General features: G+C 38.2%; 2 protein-coding genes across 4 annotated transcripts in view; one reads left to right on the forward strand and one right to left on the reverse strand.

The window, feature by feature from the left end:
- The first annotated feature begins 3,241 nt into the window (after positions 1 to 3,241).
- The window catches only part of lnx1 (ligand of numb-protein X 1), a 49,258-nt gene continuing 31,586 nt past the window's right edge, over positions 3,242 to 20,913 (forward strand). Inside the window, exons 1-2 of one of the 3 annotated variants that reach the window (XM_051138581.1) lie at positions 3,242 to 3,471; positions 7,934 to 8,457. In XM_051138581.1, the coding sequence (XP_050994538.1) occupies positions 8,030 to 8,457 (428 nt within the window). In that variant the 5' untranslated portion in view covers positions 3,242 to 3,471; positions 7,934 to 8,029. Of the gene's footprint in view, positions 3,472 to 7,933; positions 8,458 to 10,892; positions 10,967 to 11,884; positions 12,596 to 20,913 lie in introns of those variants that run through there. The other 2 variants (XM_051138583.1, XM_051138582.1) reach the window with 2 other exon arrangements.
- fip1l1a (FIP1 like 1a (S. cerevisiae)) overlaps positions 18,070 to 20,913 on the reverse strand; it is a 73,109-nt gene continuing 70,265 nt past the window's right edge. The window contains exon 17 of the mRNA XM_051138585.1: positions 18,070 to 18,922. The gene's annotated coding sequence lies outside the window, so the exon portion shown is untranslated. The remainder of the gene's footprint in view (positions 18,923 to 20,913) is intronic.

Genomic DNA, 20,913 nt, shown 5'->3' on the forward strand with positions numbered 1-20,913 from the left:
GAACATTAATGTGTGTTGGCAGTGTATGTACAAATCTACCGTATAATGATAAAAATCCATGTAGTGGTTTTTAATTAATCTGTAAAAATAATATCCCCTTTTTCAAATCGAGCCGTTCTCAGATGCCTGTCGGTGTGCCGTCACACCAACAGAGGCCACTCCCACGATAGTTGATTGACATGAGCTCTTACCTCAGACCAGCTGTCACAGTCCAGTAACTTTCCTTGTTTTGATGCCTGAGCAGGGATGTAAGTTAGACAAGAATATCTCTGATTGAGCGATTGAGGTGTTGTGTTGCTGGATGTAATAATGAACATAGTGGTCGTCTTTTACTCCCGACATCTGAGCCGCTGACGATGCAGTAGATTACGTTTGTTTGTGAATGGAATGCACCTCCTGATCTACATATATCCGCCTATGTTCGCGTGAATCATTCATGATCCAGCTTCACTTACAGCAGAAGTGTGTATAAGCATCTTTTTATGAATCTTTGCGATTGCCTTTCCTTATAACGTGGTAGCTAGGAAGTTTAGCGGCTAAACGCGGCTAAATGCATTTGAGCTAATTGAGAATTTTTACTAAAAGTATATTAGAGACTTTTCATTTAGACCCTAAAGAATCATGTCAGCTTGTGGAAAATGGGCATCCGATGACCCCTTTAAACCTACCCCTACCACTAAACCTAACCCTAACCCATATCCCACCTCAACAGCAGCAAAAGTGTTTTGCAATACAATATGACCTCATTAAGTACATTGTACTTATTTTTTGATCAGACTTTTGAAAGGTAGCATACAATCAGAAACCAAAAGCAGCAACAATACATTGCATAAATTACATGCCTTAAATTACAAAAAAAAAAAAAAAAAAAAAAAAAAAAAAAAATCTACATAAAAGTTGTATCATGAATTTTATAGTCCAGAATCAAATTTCAGAATAAACAGATTAAAGTACTCCACTGATTCCACATTAATCAAAGCAGACAGCTCTGTAAAACCTGTTTTTTGAACATCTGGCCAGTCATAGGATGCTTTGTAATACTGTCATAGCTGATTGATTGCCTGCTTTGTTTTAATATCTCTTACACTCCACTGTTGCTCTTATCATTACAATATGCTATTTTTGTATTATTTCAGTGCATTTTGTGAATATTTAATAACCACAATTCCTGCCATCCATTTAGTCTTCCTCTTCTTTCTAGTTACCTTTAAGGTTTGGGATTTGGTTTGGAATCTGATTTTAAGCTACAGCATGACCAGAAGTCTGACCAGGGATTCAGGGAATTTTTATTTTATTTTATATTTTTATTTATTTATTTTTAGATAGCCACCTACCTTTCTCAGAAATAATGATAGGACTGGTAAGCAAGATGTGTTTTATTTCATCGAAATGTCTCCTAGTGTCATATTCTGCTGTCTCTAGTTTTTGATGTGATGGCTGATATGATTTTGAGTTTCATTTTGGATTTTTTTTAGGCTATAAAGTTAAACACAGTAATTATTCAGAGTTTCACCTTGTGCTCTCTCTTATGATTCAGAGTATTGGTCTAAATATTCACACCTATGACACGGAAACACAAATAACCTATTTAAACATGCACGTGTATGTATATTCAAAAACACCCTTTGATTACTAGTGCTTTATGATTCATTTCTGTTATGTGTCTGAATATATATACACACCTCTTTGGAGAAATCAGCCCTTTTTTCCTTGTTTATTAAATTCAGCAAAAACAAAGATATTCAGAACATCTCTTGTGACTTAATGCATGATTGAGTAACTCATAGTCAGCTTGAAGGCCTCGGCTATGACTGAAAAATAGACAAATACATTTTATTTTCTGATTAATATGAATTAGAAAATAAAATAAAATTAAATCTAAATTTAGAAAATCATTTAAAAACTGGAGTTCAAAAGCATTTAAGATATAATGCAAATGAATGGGAAGAATGTTTATTTATTTATTTAGCAACCACAGAGAGTTTGCCACTGCTCTACTGTAATAATTGATGTTAATATTTGATATTTTCAGAGAATTATCTGCTTATTTCAGTTTGAAAACCTTGTGAAATAGAGCCCAGGTGCAGATCTTAACATGCAGTACATTCCACTTCAAATGACTTCATTCCAAACAGACAAAAACACTCTGCAACTGAGCATTTTGATGGGAGTAACAGGCAAAACAGGCAATTGACTATAACATTTTAACATTTTCATTCGTAATTGTGAGAATAAAATAATGTATGGTAGCTACCAGCAATATACATTGATATATTTTATATCAAGGACATATATGAAGAGTTCAGATGCAAAACCAGCTAAAAGCCATCTCGGTCAAAAATGAGATAATGATACTGAGTGAATGCTCTCAACACATATTATACGTCCATCAAATATTTTTTCTTCAAACTCCCTAAAATACCAGCCTCAGCCCAATCAGAAGTACCAGTACTTACATAGAAACCTATACATCTGAGCCTTCTAAAAATGCATTTTTTAAAGAAAAACGTCAGATGGATTTAGCTGGTTTTGCATCTGAACTCTTCATATAACTGTTCTTGAAAACTAAATATTTCAGTCTGAATTTAATTGAGTTGTTTTTTTTAATTTCTCACACACTGAAATCACACCTCATTTTTCTCTGGAAGAGAGACACAGAGCATGAGCCATAAAAACTATCTTTGATCTCCATTCAGTCTTTCCTAATCACACCAGCAAGCACAGACAAATATCTATAGCTGATTTTGTACAGGTAACCCCGCACCCACACAAATAATCAAACGCAGCGTGCGAAGATCAGACCAGCCGTTCCTCTCTGTCTGGTGTCGTTGGATGGGTGTGGGCATCTAGTGAAATCAGCTTTACTGAATTGTTTGGGGTTCTTAAAGCACTTTGTTCAGGGTTATGTATGAGGATTTCTCAGAGGCATGTCACAGCTTGCCACACACCGCCAGTGTATTTGCATTTGGTTTAGTGTGGGTGCCTATATGCATTTACTTCCCTTTTTGTGTGTTGTGATAGACTGTAGTTTTCGTTTCTAGTTTTGCCATTGTACATACAAACTTATGTCTTTATTTTTATCCTATAATGTTAAGAGACTGCTATCTAACTTTCAGTTATACCGTGTTTGTGTGTGTGTAAACCAGTTCCCAGCCCCACCAGATCAGGTTAGGGCAGTTCTCGTGTTTACCTGCCTACCGTTTTAGCTCTGCCTCTTCTTTCTCACTTCCTGTATCAGGTGCATGCATGTGTGCGTCAGGAGTTGGCATTCCCAGTGCATGATAGGATGGCCAGGTGGCCCTGGACTGAAATCCTCACTTGAAGACCACCAGGACAACTTAACAAAGTTTACCGGACATCAGGGAAATTTTTAACTTTTGGCCACAGGAACAAAGTCCTCTTATTTTCTCTTTTACTTCACTCTCACCTTCTCATTTTCACTCCGCCGGAGCGGCTGGATTACCTGTTCAGGTAAGCATTAGAAACACACCGGCCTGAGTATATTTACTCAACACATTTTGTCTGTAACTTTCACCTGATACTGATTATTGTTTGATAATCATGTACTTGTTGACTCAGCTCAGCTGTAGAGAAACTTTCTTTGTGTATAAAGCAACACGAACCCTTTGAAGTCACAAAGCCTGTGAATATGTGTGTGTGTTTGTGCACATGGAGGCATGTGTGCGAGTATAGCACAGGTGTTGATGTTCATATATTTGTAGGGTAAACACCTTTAGCTTAGATTGATCATTGTCATCATTTTTCTTTGGTTTAGAGTGAGTTTGTGTCAGCGGTTTTGACCACCAGCTGTTTAGCCGGGAAAAAAAAGAGCATGTCACCTGTCAGTATGCGTGAATGTGTATGCAAGTGTAATTTGAGAAAATTACAGCCTCATATTTGCTATGTTTGCTGTTATCTTTATTGAATTGTATTGTATATGGCATAACTGCTAGGTGATAAGACATTATTGGAGTGTAAAACATCAATCCTAAGTACTAGTCAAGTACTAGTCATGCTAGATGGCAGTATATCATATTGCATTATTACATGATGCATTACATGATCATATAATTACATTTTTTTTTTTTTAAAATATTTTAAGATTTAAAAGAGTATTTTGAACCACTCTATATATGTGACATAACATCAGTGGAACAAAAAGATGGTATAGAGAGGAAAAGACAGGATTATTGAGACCAGTGCCTAAAGGAACAGAATGAAAATGTGTTGGAAGAAAAGTGGGTTGAAGATGAAGTTGGGAGGAGAGGGGTTCATATAGAAGGATGCAGAAAATGAACGGGTTGGGCGTGAGCTATATACATTTACATATGAGCTCTTATGTAACTCTCCCCACGCTACGCTGGCATGACGTTTTGATCTTCCTCTCCTACATACCAGAAACATGTAGCCTCATTTCTCACATGGACTGTGTTAAAAATGTCTCTTTTGAGATATATTTGCATTGTTTGTAATTATTTTCTTCATGCACTCACTCACTCACTCGTAACACCCACTTCTGTCATCTCTTTTCGAGTGTTATTTTTGTATGCGGCTATGCTCATTAATATCCATAATTTCCACTGAACAGCCATTATGTGTGCATTAATCACTGTATAGTTTTATTGCATTATTCATTAGCTATATGACTCAACAGTTAAATGCCTAATCAAAGGGGAACCCCAAGGCTCGGTGTTAGGACCTGTAAAAATGATTACATAATATTGTGTGTGTGTGTGTGTGTAGATAGATAGATAGATATATTGATTGATTGATTATATAATGTCTTTAGATCTGTTTTTGATATTTAATGTTCATTGCTTTAATATAAAATCGCACAAATATGTTGTTCAACTCTTCATCCAGGGTTTAGGTTGAAATCAGAGCAACCATTCAGATATGTTATGGAATGTTCTTCTAAAACATGTCTGAACAAAGCATGGTGAAATCAAAAACAGATAGGACTAAGAGCAAGAGATCCACCCTGCTGTCTCTTTTCTTACAGTTCTGTCTTTATCATGGCTACCCACCTGATCTCATGACAAAAACATACATGTGGGAACTTATTCCACAAGATGCGAAATATATACCACTAAGTACAAATCATTGCAGTTTTCGACAGAAATGAACACTAGAGGCGGTAAAACAGCGAACACCTGTAATCGTTTTCATACACAATTATGATTACAGCTCCATATGTTTTGCTTTCGGAACATAACGGACTTGTTCGGTAGCTCAGCCAGCACAGAGTTTGACTTAGGATGTGGAAACTTTGGGTACGAATCCTGTGAAAAACATGACTCACAATGAAAAAGCTGAAAGATGGGAGATAAAAAAACAAGCTAAAACGCATGCTTGCGATTGCGTTTTTAAGTCACATTCGCTTTTGTTCATACTATCGAATAAGTTTAGGTGTAGTCAGGGTTGCCAGGTTTTCACAACAAAACCTGCCCAATTGCTACTCAAAACTAGCCCAATCGCATTTCGAGGGGAGTCCCCCATTAAAAATTGTGTTTCGGGGGATAAAATACATGTTTTTTGTCGGGGTTCCCCTGGTAAATTCTTATTATAAATTCATAAATATGACGGTATTGGGGTAACTTCAATCCGTGAACCTCAAAAACAACCCGCATCAACAGTGTTAAAGTAGCCCAGTTCCACGGGAAAACCACAGACTTGTCAACACTGGGTGTAGTGCAGATAGTACGTTATTTAAAAAGTCATGGTCGATTAGAGTTATATTTCCACTCAGTGGGCATTTCAAGTCAGAATTGCGTTAACATGTACAAACATACTGTAAAACGTACCATACTGTATGTACTTTTATCTGTTATGGGGAAAAATAACACTCATTTAGCGCCACTTAGTGGGCATTTCACATCGAATATGACATTTAACGTACATGCCGCTTCGTATTTTGCATCTTGGGAAAAGTTCCCACAGGTTTGTTTTTGTCATGAGATCAGGTTTTGTTCTATTATATCAGAAACGGAGGTGATATCAAGGCTGAGATGTTAACGGGGAAAAAATCATTTATAAGCATGTTCCCTAGTGGTCTTGGACTTTTGGACCCTGCTATACATTTTTGTGTTTGCGTTTGCATTAATTCCTTCAGTGTTGCATTGTTGTGCACTTTGTCTGATGGGAAGGTATATTTGCCTGTGCTGAGTGATATAAATGTGCCGACACACACAACACACACACGAGACAAGGCAGATTAGGCACGAATGATTGAACCATTAATATACACTTGTGTCCTGTGTTTGTCTGTATATTCCTTCCATTAAGCCATTTATTCAGGATATTTCCAGCTTTTTCAGTCATTAAACATTGATCCCACTGGATTTAAGATTAAACTGTTATTTTTATGTGTGTAGCTTTCTGGTTGATTGTGCACTTTAATGCCATTAGCACTCTTTTATGCTTAGTACACTTAACCACCACTTTCCTTTGGGCCAAAGGTCACTTGAGAAACAATATTATCTCCTCAGAGGAAAATCGGAGGGAAAGAGACAGTTGAAGGAAAAAGTTAAATGAAACAAGCAGCTATTAAGTGCTGTCATTCAGTTTGTTTAGGACAATGGATTTTTCACCAGAAGTGCCTTTGAGTGCGGGAAGACAAAAGAAAATGGAAAATTCCAATTGAATAAGAGCCGCAGGGTAAAAGTGATTATTTGTGTGTGTGTGTGTGTGTGTGTGTGTGTAATGCAACACAGTTGCATACTCAAGCCATACCGTCACTCTGAAGGATCATTAAAGAGATGATGATTTACGGAGAACGCAGTGTTGCCAGGTATAACTGTGTCCTTGGACACACTCCTTTATGGGTGGGAGTGTGTGTGTGTGTCCTCTTATATAGTCCTGCTTAAGCTCAGATCAGATTACAGGGAGGCAGACAATAAAGCTATTCTCATGCATTCACCTGCAGTGCACTGTCGTTCAAGGGTTTCCTCTTTAAATCAACAGTGGATGACTTCACAAAATTGGAGAAGCCATATTTAAACACACATAAAGATATAAAAAGTCTGTGAGAGTGTACACTATAGTGTGTGTTCAGTGGAGAGAAGATCCCAGACAAAAATTTATGGCTGTAATAATGTCACACTCCCATCATAACCATACAAACTCTCACGTGTCTGTACTACAACAGGTGTGGTGATGCAGTCATTGCAGTCTTACGCAAGAACATCCTGACCACAGGACTTCTTTGACAATTAAAGTATAAAGTTAAACATTTGTCATTATTTACTCACCAACATCCCATTTTAAACCGGTATGCCAGTGTTTTTACTGTGGAACATTTATTATAAAATGACAGTTTAGAGACTATGTCTGTTAAGCTCCAAAAAGTACAAAAAAAGAGAAGAAAAAGTTACAGGTTCAGAATGACATGAAGGTGAGTAAATAATGACAAAATATTTATATGAGGGCGAACTATTCCTTTAAGCTTGAAGCTTAGCTAAAGCAGTTTATGTAAATTCACTAGCAAATGACAGGCTTACACGAAGCCATGTATAATTGCTTCCGGAAACATCCAGAATAATGCCAGCAAATTAGCTGTTTTCCGTGTGACCATTCTAAAAAACTTCCACTGTATAACTGCCAGTAATAAAATGACTTTTTTCCCCCTCCAACTGGGTTTATTAAGAATCTCAGGTGCAATATTGATATTTCTGTTGCCAGTAGAATATAAAATGAGTTTTGGATCAGACTGATATTTATCCTTCTGCCAGCTCAGGGAATTAAAAATAGAGTAAGAGTGGAACGGGCAGAAAGTAAAAACTCATTTTTGCTGCCCTCTTTTTGCTAAACTGTGTCTTTGGGTGTGTGCAAACTGCCTTTCCAGCAAACCCAGCTAGCAAGATTATTATGTAGACACACCTATTTGCCATAAATGATGGTTCCTTTCTTTTTTTTACGTGCTCCTCCCATACAGGTGGATGGCTCAAAACGCAACCTGACACAACAAAGCCCTCCAACCACAAATATTCAGTAACGCTTCGACTTTCAACACCGTTTCTACCATTACACAATGAGTGATCAGGAAGAGGCGGGCGCTGAGGAGGTGCCCGTTTGCGGTGCAACAGGAATCAGTCCCACCTCCCCTCCTCCCGACCTCTGTCATGTCTGTGGGCAACGTCACCTACAAGAGGAGAACCACGAATATACCTACAAAGAGGAGGTGGATGATGACCTCATGTGTCACATCTGTCTTCAGCCTTTGATCCGGCCTCTGGACACCCCCTGCGGACACACCTATTGCCAGGAGTGCCTTACAAACTTCCTGCTTGAGAGTGACTTCTGCCCGGTGGACCGCACTCCGCTGATGCTGCAGACCTGCCGCAAGTCCAGTCTGCTGGTGCACAAGCTGCTGGATAAGCTGATGGTGTCCTGCCCCTTCACCGAACACTGCACTGAAGTGATGCCGCGGGGAGAAATGGAGGGACACATCAGGAGCCGGTGAGGAAATCACCCTCAGAGCTGTTTTTGATGTGATAGTAGTGACCTTAACAAGATTTGAGTTTCTTGATGAAATTTAAGCTGGTGGTAGACAGGTTTGGAAGATGACAGTCTGAGAGGCACAATGTGATTTAGCCAAGTAGAACATGGATCTGCTTTGTTTGTTGGTCCTGGAGCAATACTGCAATATCATCACAGCAACCATTATGACTGTTTTTGAGAAATATCATTGTTTTTTTTATTTTTATGTTACCTGAAGCCAAACAGTTGCATTGAGGCAAACACTAAGCAGCCATCTTTTTATGGCAAATGCCTGTTTACTTGTCAGCAAATCAATTAGGACTTTTAGGTCGATTTAATATTAATTAGGTAATGTTACTTTATTAAAGGAATAGTTAACCAAAAAAAGTCTGTCATTAATTACTCATCCTCATGTTATTCCAAACCTGAGGTTTGGAATATTCCTCTGGCGCAGTGCATCCAATTCATAATAAACTCGTTATTTTTATTCTCGTAGCTTCTTAACATTACGGTTGAACCACTGATGTCACAAGAACCTTTTTAATGGTGTCCTTACACCTTTCTGGGCCTTGAAAGTGTCATTTGCATTGCTATCTATGCAGGGTCAGGGAGCTCTCGGATTTCATCAGAAATATCTTAATTTGTGTTCTGAAGATGAACAAAGGTCTTGCAGTATTGAATGACATGAGGGTGAGTAATACAGATATATTTATGAATTGAACATCCAAAGCTATTCTGCCAGCCAGCAAACAAACCAACCCTAAATACCTGCTTTCCAAACAGACTTTTTTATTGGCAAGTTTATGATGTTGAAGTAGAGTGTTGGCTGAGTAGTCACCGCTCGCCCATTGTAGATCTTCTGTTTTGTTTTGTTGCTAAGTTACGAGTTTCTGCCCACACAGAGGTCACTGTTGAACATCAACCAAGAGGTTTGTTATTGGTTGTTGCTGCAAAGTTGCACAGGGAAATGTACTCACCACCGGAAGTATATCTGATGAAATTGCATCACACCAATTCCCACTGAATTGACTCAATTTTGCGTGTGAAATTTCACCAAGCCATGGTAAATGTGACCACAGCTTTCTGACCCTGTACAGATAGCAAGAGTCCTACCATGTTCAAGGCCCAGAAAAGTATCAAGAATATCAACAAAATAGTCCATGTGACATCAGTGGTTCAACTGCAGTTTTATGAAGATACAACAATACTTTGATCAAAAAAACTAAAATAACCATCCACCACCATTGAGAGTACCATGGACCATTTTTGTCGATGTTCTTGGTACCTTTCTGGGCCTTGAACGTGGTAGGACCATTGCTGTCTATGGAGGGGCAGAAAGCTCTCGGATTTCATAAAAATATCTTAATTTGTGTTCCCGAAGATGAAGGAAGGTCTGACAGGTTAGGAACAACAAGAGGGTGAGTAATTAATGACAGAATTTTCATTTTTGGGTGAACACTTTAATGGTTACAACCTGATGAAATCATGAAAAAATAGTGGTGGGGAGATAAATATGAGGCTATCCCTAATCCTAACCTAAAACTAAAACCTAAAGTCGTATTGGTTAGTTTCAAGGACCAGCAAGGATGTTGATCCAGACAGTCATTTCAAGATCCAAACAGTCTTAAGGTTTGAAGGACATTTTCAGTAATCTTTCTGTCATCTTTATTTGAGGGCATGGACATGAAGGATTGGCAAAGCACAGTTTAAGTTATTGAATTGTATAAGCCAGAATTTTGAATTGCTGAATGTGACTGATGTATTGAATTCATGCCTCATTCTCATTTGCATTCATGAGCCGCCCTTCATTCATTGTCATTCATAAAAGACTCTTGTCAGCGATTCGCCTCAATAGAAGACATGTGTCGAGCACATCTCCGCTGCATGCATGCATTTGTTTGTTTATTTCGTTAGAGGATTCTTTTGTTCTCCACTCCTCAGAGGCAGCAACCCCACAGTGACCTCTGTTTAACCGCCTAAGATATCTTCCACCTCAGTGCCTCCGGGGACGTTACGCTAACTAATGCTTTTTATTGTAACTCTCCTTCGCTCTCGCAGTTTTCAGGATGGTGGAGTCTCTGTCGTTCCTGTGGACTGTTTCTGAATCATTAGTGCTCCACAGGCCTGAGGGCCTCTGTTGAAATTAATTGCATTTTGTTACTGGCGTTAATGGAAAGTTTCCCTCTCATTTAAAATTCCACTTACGGAAACATAATCAACTTGCCCTTTTCTCCAGTCAACCAAAAACCCACACTTGCTTCTTTTCATACTATTGCTCCTCTCCCCTCCCACATCCTTCTCTTTTTATACTGGGCTCTTGGGCTTTTAGTTCATCTTTCTTTGTCTTTGTCTTTCTCTTCCTCTCCCTGCTTTCTCCAATGCGGTCTGGTCTCCAGTGGTCTTAGCTGTAAAGTTGGACAACACTCAAAATGGGACGGGACTTAAGCAGAACACGAACCGGTGAGGACCAGCCAAAGACTCTTTCTATGTAAGAATGGCCTTCCGTTCACTTCAAAGTACAAATTTCTTCTTGATTCCATGCATGTAAGCTTAATATCTCAGATGTAATTTTCAGCGTCAGCTGCTACAGATTGTGTTTGTGTCCCATTAATTTTTGGTCATGTGATGTTAAACCGTGAGGCTTCCTTCACACTGGTGACTCATAACTGTGTGGTGAGAAGTTCTGGTGTATTAAGTCAGTTTTGATGTGCTTTAGTTTTGTATCAAATGTTGAGAAGTTGATAGCTTGTACTGTATGTTGGTCTATGCTACTTTTTGTGTTTGCAGTCAAGCATGTCTAGATGCACTTTGTCTCTCAGTGTGCATAAGCATGTGCTTGTGTCTGCATGTATTTGGCGGTGTACAGACTTTCCTGGAATCCTGGATCAGACCTTGAAGGGAATGTACTGCCTTAGGCTGTTCTTGGGCTCTTAAGTACATACAATATTGATAATAGCACATGCTATACTGTCACCAAATCATAGGTATTTAAACAGCTGTAAAGTTTGGAGATTTATGAACCCGTAACCATTGTCTGATTACGTGACCATGAGTTGTTGTCTCTTTGGAGAATAATTGAAGAATATAGTCAATCTATCTATTGCTAGAGAGTCACACAGATGAACAGACAGAAGACGTCCATGTCTGTCTCTTTCTGTCCATGCGTCCATTTGTCCATCCATTCATCTATCCATCCTCTACACACACGTACACAAATACACACACACACCAATTCATAGCTGAATGAACCGTTGCGTTGCAGAGGGGGGTGGTCTTTGCCACACGCTCTACCCTTGAGGTATATGAACAATGATAGATGGACCACCCAAGCCTGCATCTCCCCCTCTCTCCCGTGTCAAGATGGTTTGCCCCAGTCCTCTCTCTCTCTGTAGAGCATGCTGCAGTATAAGTCAGATGCTGTGTTGCCACACTCACACATACTCTCTCTCGCTCTCTCTCTTTCTCACATTCACAGCAGCATGTGGGCTCGTGAGCGTAAATCCTCTTACACTTGGACGATGCCCAGGACAGATTAGACCGCAACGCAACCATCGCACCCGACCGGCGTGCCAGCAAACGCCGCTCTCTGCCTCCTCTTCTCCTTCTACTTCACCCTTCTCTTGTCTTCTCCGCCTCGGCTCCCATGCACCTGCGCCCGCTCCAGCCTCCTTTTCTTCTCGAGTCTTTCTTCATCCTGCACTCTCTGTTCTCCTCCGCTGGCAGCGCTCCCAGTCTTTACCTCTCCCTCTACTGCTGCTGATCTCTCCACTGCTGAGATGACCGGGCTAAAAGCCTGAGGGAGGCGAGAAAAGTGGAAAGACAAAGAAACAAGAAGAAAAGGAAAAGGAAGAATAGCTTTTTTACTTGAGAGAAAGGCGGGACGGGGGGGTCAGAACTGTAGCAGAGGTGGAGGAGCAAGGGGCAGGGAGGAAGCCGGATAGGAAAGACTGCATTCAGCCTAGAGAAAGAGAAAGAAAGCAAAAGAAAGAGAGACTCAAGGCAAGGGACCCTGGAGAGAGAGGGTCATGAAGGCTCTGCTGCTGTTGGTTCTGCCCTGGCTCAGTCCGGCAAACTACACTGACAATGTGGGCAACCTGCACATCCTCTACTCAGAACTGTGAGTAACACACACATTGTCCTGTGTGCGTGTCCGGTGTGAGTTGCACCCATCTCATCTTCTAGTCTTGCACAGGACAAGTCGCACTGTACCCCATCCCATCCGGCACTGCAATGTGTGCATCTGGTTGTGCGTATAGGTGTGTGTTTGTGTGTGTGTGCGCATGTCCATACATCATTCTCAACGACCTGCATAAATCCCAATTGATCCCCTTGTGTTTTTTTTACCTAAACAACGTGTTTGTTCATTGTTTGCATACCTGTTTTTTCTGTGTAGAAGTTTCTACATATATTATAATCCCTAAAATGTAATCTAAATAGGAAAAATGCTGCAAGTTGTGTTTTTTAGTGTAGTTGTGTGACCGGGGACAGTGTAGAGGTGGTTATGGTTGCGTCTTGTGATGAAGCAGGTTTTGTTTTGATGCTACCAAGCAGTGAGGGACACTGCAGCATGGCTGAGATGACCTAATGTGTGTGCGCAGGTGTGTTTTTGCATCAAACAGTCAGAATTTGGATTTCTGACCTTTTTAGACAAACTCATATCATATATTTGTTAGATACAAAATGTATGTTATCTTTGCACAGGGATGAAAAGGACAGAGCGCACCGTTGCTAGGCATACCATTCAGAAAAACAAAACACAGGTACTCAAACACCCACCAGATATCTGAAAACAGCATATTCAAGCCCTCTTGGAGATCCACAAAACATAAAACATTCAAGCTGAACTTCTCTCTTGGGTCAAAATCACAGCACACTCCTTAAAAGAGTAAAATATACACTCTTACATGGCTGTAAACACCATAAGAGCTTTTCCATTGTGCACTGCACTGTTGCAAAGACACTTCTGCATTCAGCGTAAGAGTACCCCGAGTGTGTTTGGGTGAAAGCTGGTTATATTGATCCGGGGTCTTTGGCAGAAACACAATTGTGCCGTGTAAGTGTGTGTGAAAGGCTGAGTGTAGTACAATAGACTGCATTACAAATCCTCTCTGCTTTTAGAGTCTAGACTATGCTTAACACAAACATTCTGAATTTGGTGTGTATTGCATGGAAGATGAAGAAAAGGAGGATCGGAGTGGAACAGGACAGTGAGGTGTCTTTCAGAGGGATGAATGGTGAGGAGACAGATAAGGTAATTTCCTGCACCATCTGTCCATGCGTTTGTTTGGCTTGGATCTCTTAGGATGAGGTCTGTCTATCTTATGTATATGGGTTACCGTACAAGCCGTGTTTTATGATTTATGTCCCTGTAAACGTGAGTGTCACGGGTGGACGTACCATCTTGCGTGCATGCGTTTAAAACGAGAAGAGAGAGGCGTGTAGTCCGTTTTTGTTTGGCTGGCTGACGGAAGCACGGTCGTTCATCTTCATCATATATAATGACAAAAGCTTCTATTCTCATCTCTCTCACACACTGGCCTTCTTTCTTGTATTTCAGCTAGTTTTGTTTCGCTTTGACCAAAATGTCTCTCTTTATTTTTTACATGTCAGTATCTTTTCCTTCGTTATCAGATGTTGAACTTCTCAGAGATTTCGCTGTAGCGCTGTGGTGGACATTCACTCATGGATAAGAATGATAACATATCATATCAGACTGATCCTGCAATCAATTACACACTTGCTACTATCTTGTATTAACATCTGTCTCAGGTGATCCAGTCACAAGTGCTCAGGCGAGGTTTACTTGGTATTAACATCTCACATAAACAATCTGCTCCCAAATATACTTGTATTTATACTGTTTTGCATGTGTTTGACTTAGTCTGTGCAACTTTCAGCATGTTTTGCATTCCAGATTGTTTAATCAAACACTTATTTTTTATAAACTGCGCATACATAGCAAAGTAAACACTTGTTTTAGTGCAGAGGTCTTTTTATTTTGTCTGGGGCAAATTTCTGCCTACTTCCGAATGTCGTCCGAGTGTTCGGAACTGTTTCGAACTGTGTTTACACTTGTATATACACTGACCACTTGTCAAATTATTGTTAATGCCAGGTGTAAACAGTGTCTGTCAGAGCTAATATCCTGAATGTTTGATCTCGGCTGAGGCTGCCCATCTTTTTTTGACTACAGACGCGCACACGTTTCCTTTCTCTCTTATGCTTTGAGATGCTTAATTAGACTTTGAATGAAACATTAATCTTCTCTGTGCACTGGTGCAGATGTTTTTATGCAGATGCTTGATGCATGTGTTTGTTCTCAGGGGTACAATAACGAATAGCGTTATTAATACACAGAGCAGTTTAAAAGTGAATTGTGTGATTTCTGCGCCACTAGTGTCACAAAATGGTATTGCAAAAACAACACTAGCCCCACCTCAAAATTATGACATTAATTGAGCTAATGGTCAGGATGTTTCGATAGTGCTATTGGCACAGTCATAATGACAGTCAGTATTTACATTCCTTTTTATGAAATTACTTTGCCAGTAGTTTGCTATATTAATATGGAACATATATGGGAATGTATTTTAACACATTCAACCTCTCTTTCTGATGTCCAGCTCTGTTAATTCAAAACACTTCTGCTTACAGATGCTTTTATGAATGTGTAGGTATATCTTAAGCATTACATGAGTGTAAAAGTATGCTGAGATTTGTCTTTTCATGTTTGTGTTGTTGGATGTGTCTGCACATGCTTTATCAGGTGGTTTTTGAGAAAAACAGCTTGCACATAATGTTTCTAGACATAAAAAAAGCACTATTGAACTATGTGTCCTTCTAATGTACAATAAGTACTTTTCCATATAAATAAATTTTATATGCAAATGTTCATGAATCTTTAGAGGTTTATGGAGTGTTTAATTTATGTAATAAATCGATGATGAATAAACGATTTTTATTGTATTTGTGACTCTGGACCACAAAACCAGTCATAAGGGTCAAATTTATATTGATGGTAGGAAATTTACAAAATATCTTCATGGAAAATATATCATTTTGACCCATACAATGTATTTTTGGCTGTTGCTACAAATATACCCATGCTACCTAAGACTGGTTTTGTGGTCCAGGGTCACATTTATTTATATAAATTTAGGTCATTTTTAATTAGAATGAAATATGTTTAGCACTGTTACAGTTAAAATATTCACCTAATTGGATGTTATAACGGTTTCAAGAATGCAAATTATTTCTGAAAAGATTTAAAACTATTTCAAATAGATTAAAATACATAACTTTGGTATTTAAAAGGCTTTCTGACAAAGTTTTTACACAGTTCACTGATAAACAAGAGTCCCGCTATTGGACTGTCATCAGAAGAAGATGCTGTCAACACGATGGTATTGTATATTTCATGTCTAAAAAAGTAAATATAAAGCCTATAAATACTAATGAGATCATCTTATCTGTCCACAATTCAGACTGACTTTTTAACCGCCCAGGCAGGTGTGAGGAGCTTCTGTTACCATTAATGCAATGTCAGGTTGCCTCAAAAGAAAGTGTTAAAATGTTAAGATGTACTTTAAGGTAGGACTTCGCACTTCTTGTGGGCCGTGCCAATGTGTCTAGAGATTTCATACATTATTATGCGGTACGTGGGTTGGAGAAACAGTCTTAAACCAGATTTGTGTCACGATACAGCTGTGTTTGAAAACGGAGGCTGCTCTGACTCATGTGAATGTGAATGAGAGCGGCTGGAAGGCTGATCGCTGTCAGTATGAGATTCTAGATGATGGTTTTGATTTGTGAACTTCAGCCTGGATTCTATTCTTCTTTTAGTAGGAATAGCTCAGTCATGGGTGTTGGGAACTTAATTGATTTTGTGTACGTGCATTTGTGTATGTCTGCATGCAGCGGATGGCTCTGGTCAGCAGCATGTCGTCACAGGGTGACGCGCGTGTAGTGAGAAAACAGGGCCGTAGCTGTGGGGCCGCATGTTGCCGTGGTGACCTTATTTTCAGGCATAGTGAGTGGATGACCGCTGAACGTGCGTGTGAGACGTTTGTCCTGCGGCATTCGCTGGCTCACTCAGTGACCGCATAACCCATCTACTTATCTGTGCCAAGGCACATCACACAAACAGCCCATTGCATAGAGAAACGAAAATAAATATGGTAACCATGTTGTATGTACTATGTGCTATAACATATGATATATATGTAGTATATGCAGTAATGGGAATAATGGCATTATAAATAAACGGCATTACTATTTTTCAGTAATGAGTAATCAAATGAGTTACTGGTTCCCCCATTACAACGCAGTTACTGTTACTGACAATAAATATGGCGTTACATTGGTGCCAATAGCCTCGCGGCTAGCGTGCTGACATATAGCACTGTTGCGCTGCGGGTGTCCCGAGTTCGAATCCTGGCTTGTGGATCTTTCCCGATCCCACCCCCTTCTTTCTCTTCCACTTTGCTTCCTGTCTTACCTACACTGTTCTATCTAAATAAAGGCATAAAAATGGCAAAAATAAATCTTAAAAAAAAAACAAATATGGCGTTACTATAATTTATTTCATATTATTAGAATCATCTGAATGGATGGGCAGTGTACCTGTATTTGACGAACCGTAAACTCTAGTGTGAAGGCATACGACTAGTTGTTGCTTTGTCTCACACACACGCAAAGAAAGATACAGAGCGAAATACCATACATAATTGACGCGCTACATGTAAACGATATTCTTTGTTGTATTTTCCTATCAAAATAACAGAGTTCCTTCGGAATTTTTCAGCTTTTAAGAACTGCCGGTTTCTCCAGTAGTAGGCAAAACTAATGCACAAACGGCAATCTCATTGGCTGGCGCTCACCTATTATCGTATTATTGTGAACGCAGACAACGTGATTAATATTCATGAACCCAGCAGCTCATTAGTCCTTTGTGCGTTTAATATTGTTATTAGTAGTATAATTCGTAGTAGTTTTGTTATTTTATCAGTATTATTTTTAGTTTTTTCACCCTTTTTTATAGAAACACTTATTACAAACAATATCTTAAGCACCACCACCAATCCTAAGTTCAGTCAACATGACAAATATGCATTCATACATGGTTATTCTAATTAGTAAAGTTGTAATTACTAGTTTAATGAATTATCAGGTCATATTATAATGCTTGACTGACTGATGCTTAATGTACTTTCAGATATAAAAAAACAAACAGTGCCATTAAGCTTTATATATATATATAATTTTACATATTTAATATTGGAGGCATCCAGTTATTTAACATTTTTTTAAAGAAACACAATAGTGACTTTCCCTGGTAATTAGTTACTTTTATAATGATGTAACTTAGTTACTAACTCAGTTACTATTTGTGAGAAGTAACTAGTAACTATAATTCTTTTTTTAAAGTAACATGCCTTAAGTAACACTAAGTATATGAACCATCACTGACTAGACAGCAATTGTTGAATAAAGTCATTATTTTTCTTTTCTTTGCACACAAAAGTATTCTCGTAGCTTCATGATGTTACAGTTGAACCACTGATGTCACATGGACTATTTTAATGATGTCCTTAGTACCTTTCTGAGCTTTGAACTTGTCAGTTGTGTTGCTGTCTATGCAGATTGAGAAAGCTCTCGGATTTCATCAAAAATATCTTAATTTGTGTTCTGAAGATGAACGAAGGTTTTACAGCTTTGGAGGGACATCAGGGTGAGTAATTAATAACAGAATTTTCATTTTTGGGTGAACTAACCCTTTAAAATTACACCAAAAAAAGGGATGGATTAATGAAATAACCCATCTACTGAATGAATAATGAATTGTGGTACAGCTTACAACAGACAGAACCAAAGTTTTATTCTCAAGAATTAATAATAGATTTCAAAGATAGCTGGTTATCTCCAAATTACTCCTTGTCAGCTTTCCTTCCTTGTAATTACTCATTAAGTTTTAATTTCAGCTTTCACACACACACGTGCGCCTTTAACTGGTTCGAGCCTGCAAAATCAAAGCGCTCTTCAGACAAATGAAAAGGATGACCTACATGTGACTGCCACATTCTCCTCTGCAGAGTCAAATACTCCTTCTGAGCGCTTTCCCCAGAGAGCAAGAGTTCAACAGATTGTCGCACGCTCTCGCCGAAGTGTCTGTCCTGCAGTTGCTCTGCAGTTGTTCTGCGTCCTCTCGCCTTCATCATCAGGTTAATGATGATGAGGAGCAGGCAGAGCAAAAACGGTGTTGCTAATTCGACACTTTAGCCGCATCCTAGACAGAGAGTTGGCAGAGTCCTTTTCCATGCTCAGCACCTGAGCTCAGGGCTGGATCTGCACCTGGACTGGGTGCTCAGTCACTGCTGGGAGACAGCAAGAGAGTTTAGGAAAGGCACAGGAAGTGGAGGGTGTGGGTTTCCTGTTTCCAGGTTTCCTGGAAATACAGACAGCGTGCAAGCACAAATGGGTAAATATTAATACTCATCGCACAATATACAAACAGACAAAACACACATAAACCTTGATTCATATCCTACAACATATTTTCAGGAAAGTCCCAAAGGGATTCTGGGCCCATTGTACAGAATTTGCTATGGGTTCCCCTTAAAATCATATTCAGTCTGGCCCCTCTCAGCCTCAGGGAACTATGCACTCTGTCCCCTTTTCCCCTCCAGTTGCTACGTCCCTGCATATTTTAATAAATCAAGTCAAATTGCAACTGAACTTTGCAGATAGTGATCATCAAGCATTTAGATGTGTATTTTGATAGTCAAATGAGTTTCGAGCGATATAATGGTGGGTAGATGGTAAGAAAAGGAAATGCAAATGAACTGCAGAAGGAGTGACTTGATTCAACTGTATAAATGTAGACGTGAATGGTAATTTGCAGATTTTAGTTATATTTAAAGTCAAAAATTGTATCCCTTTAAACTCATCTTTGATCATCAAAATGACATATTTAAATATTGTTTTCTTGTGAAAAAAAATTCTCATGCCTTAAAACAGCTTGAATGTAACTTTACAGATCTATGAATATGCAAATTAGCCCTGCCTCCATTCAGTCACACCAGCCAGAGCCTCTTGATCCACTACCTAACTAACTAAACTGTAATAAACGTAGTAAATATTGTATATATATATATATATATATATATATATATATAGTATTATTTTGTATTTACATTAGATATTTCATTTATTAATTTTTTATATTTATTTAATTAGCCTAATTTAGTTATATTTTCCGTTTTATTTATTTTTTTAATTAGTTCTATGCTGTGTGTTTTTGTCATTTTTTTTTTTTAAGTTTTTTGTCTTTTTTGTCATTGTTGGTTTTCATTTTTCATTTTTTATAATTTTTAATTATTTTTAGTCATATATATTTTGTATTTTCATTAAATATTTTATATTTATTTATTGTTCATTCATTCATTTAGGCTTATTTAGTTTCTTTTTTGTTTTGTTTTATTTTAATTAAAGATTTTTATAATGTGTGATTCTGTCATTTTTTGTCAAGTTGTTTTTGGTCATTATTTTTGTAATTTATTTATTATTTTTTGTCAGATTTTATTTTGTCATTATTGTATTATGTATTATTTTGTATTTACATTAGATATTTCATTTATTAATTGTTTATTCATTTAATTAGCCTTATTTAGATATATGTTCTGTTTTCATTTTTATTTTAATTTGTTTTATGTTGTGTACTTTTGTCATTATTTTTTGTCTTTTTTGTCATTTTCATAATTTTTTATATTATTATTTATTTGTTTATTATATATTTCATTTTAGTTATATTAGTATTAATACTTAAAATGACAAAATTATAATTATAATTATAATAAAATTATTTTTATTTATTTTAAATTGTTTTAGATGTAGTTTTATTTAACAAGAATAACCTTGCTTATCAATGCATTTGAAGTTGCACTGGAATTATAAATACAAATAAAAAATGTTACACTATTGCCACGGTTATCATTCAAGTTAGCAGTTTTGCTCTGTCATTTCTGGTTTTGTGCTGGTAATCCTATTCTTATATTTTGCATGCATGTCTGGCTACCTGGCATTCATCATGTCTATAATAATAATCGTGAAACATAATCATCAAAGATACAAATCCACGGCCTCTCGGTTTAAATGGGATCTCGCGCGTTAGTGTAAAAGGCAATGCAGGATCTCTTGTCGTCACAGTGGCACAGTCTGAGAGGACCGCATATGTGAAGATATCTGGAAAACTAGGCCAAGCAGAGCTGCTCAAGTGAAGCTAAAGTGTGAATAAACAGAAGATTACACATATCCACACAAACCAACAGTGACCTCCTCTGAAGATGTTTCTGCACTCTTTGGATAGATGCAGTGCACAAGCACACGTTCACTGGGGACAAGGCATCTTAAAAAACACTTAACATGCAGCATTGGGAT

The sequence above is a fragment of the Labeo rohita genome, chromosome 20 (genome assembly GCF_022985175.1).
Source record: "Labeo rohita strain BAU-BD-2019 chromosome 20, IGBB_LRoh.1.0, whole genome shotgun sequence".
NCBI classification, from domain to species: domain Eukaryota; kingdom Metazoa; phylum Chordata; class Actinopteri; order Cypriniformes; family Cyprinidae; genus Labeo; species Labeo rohita.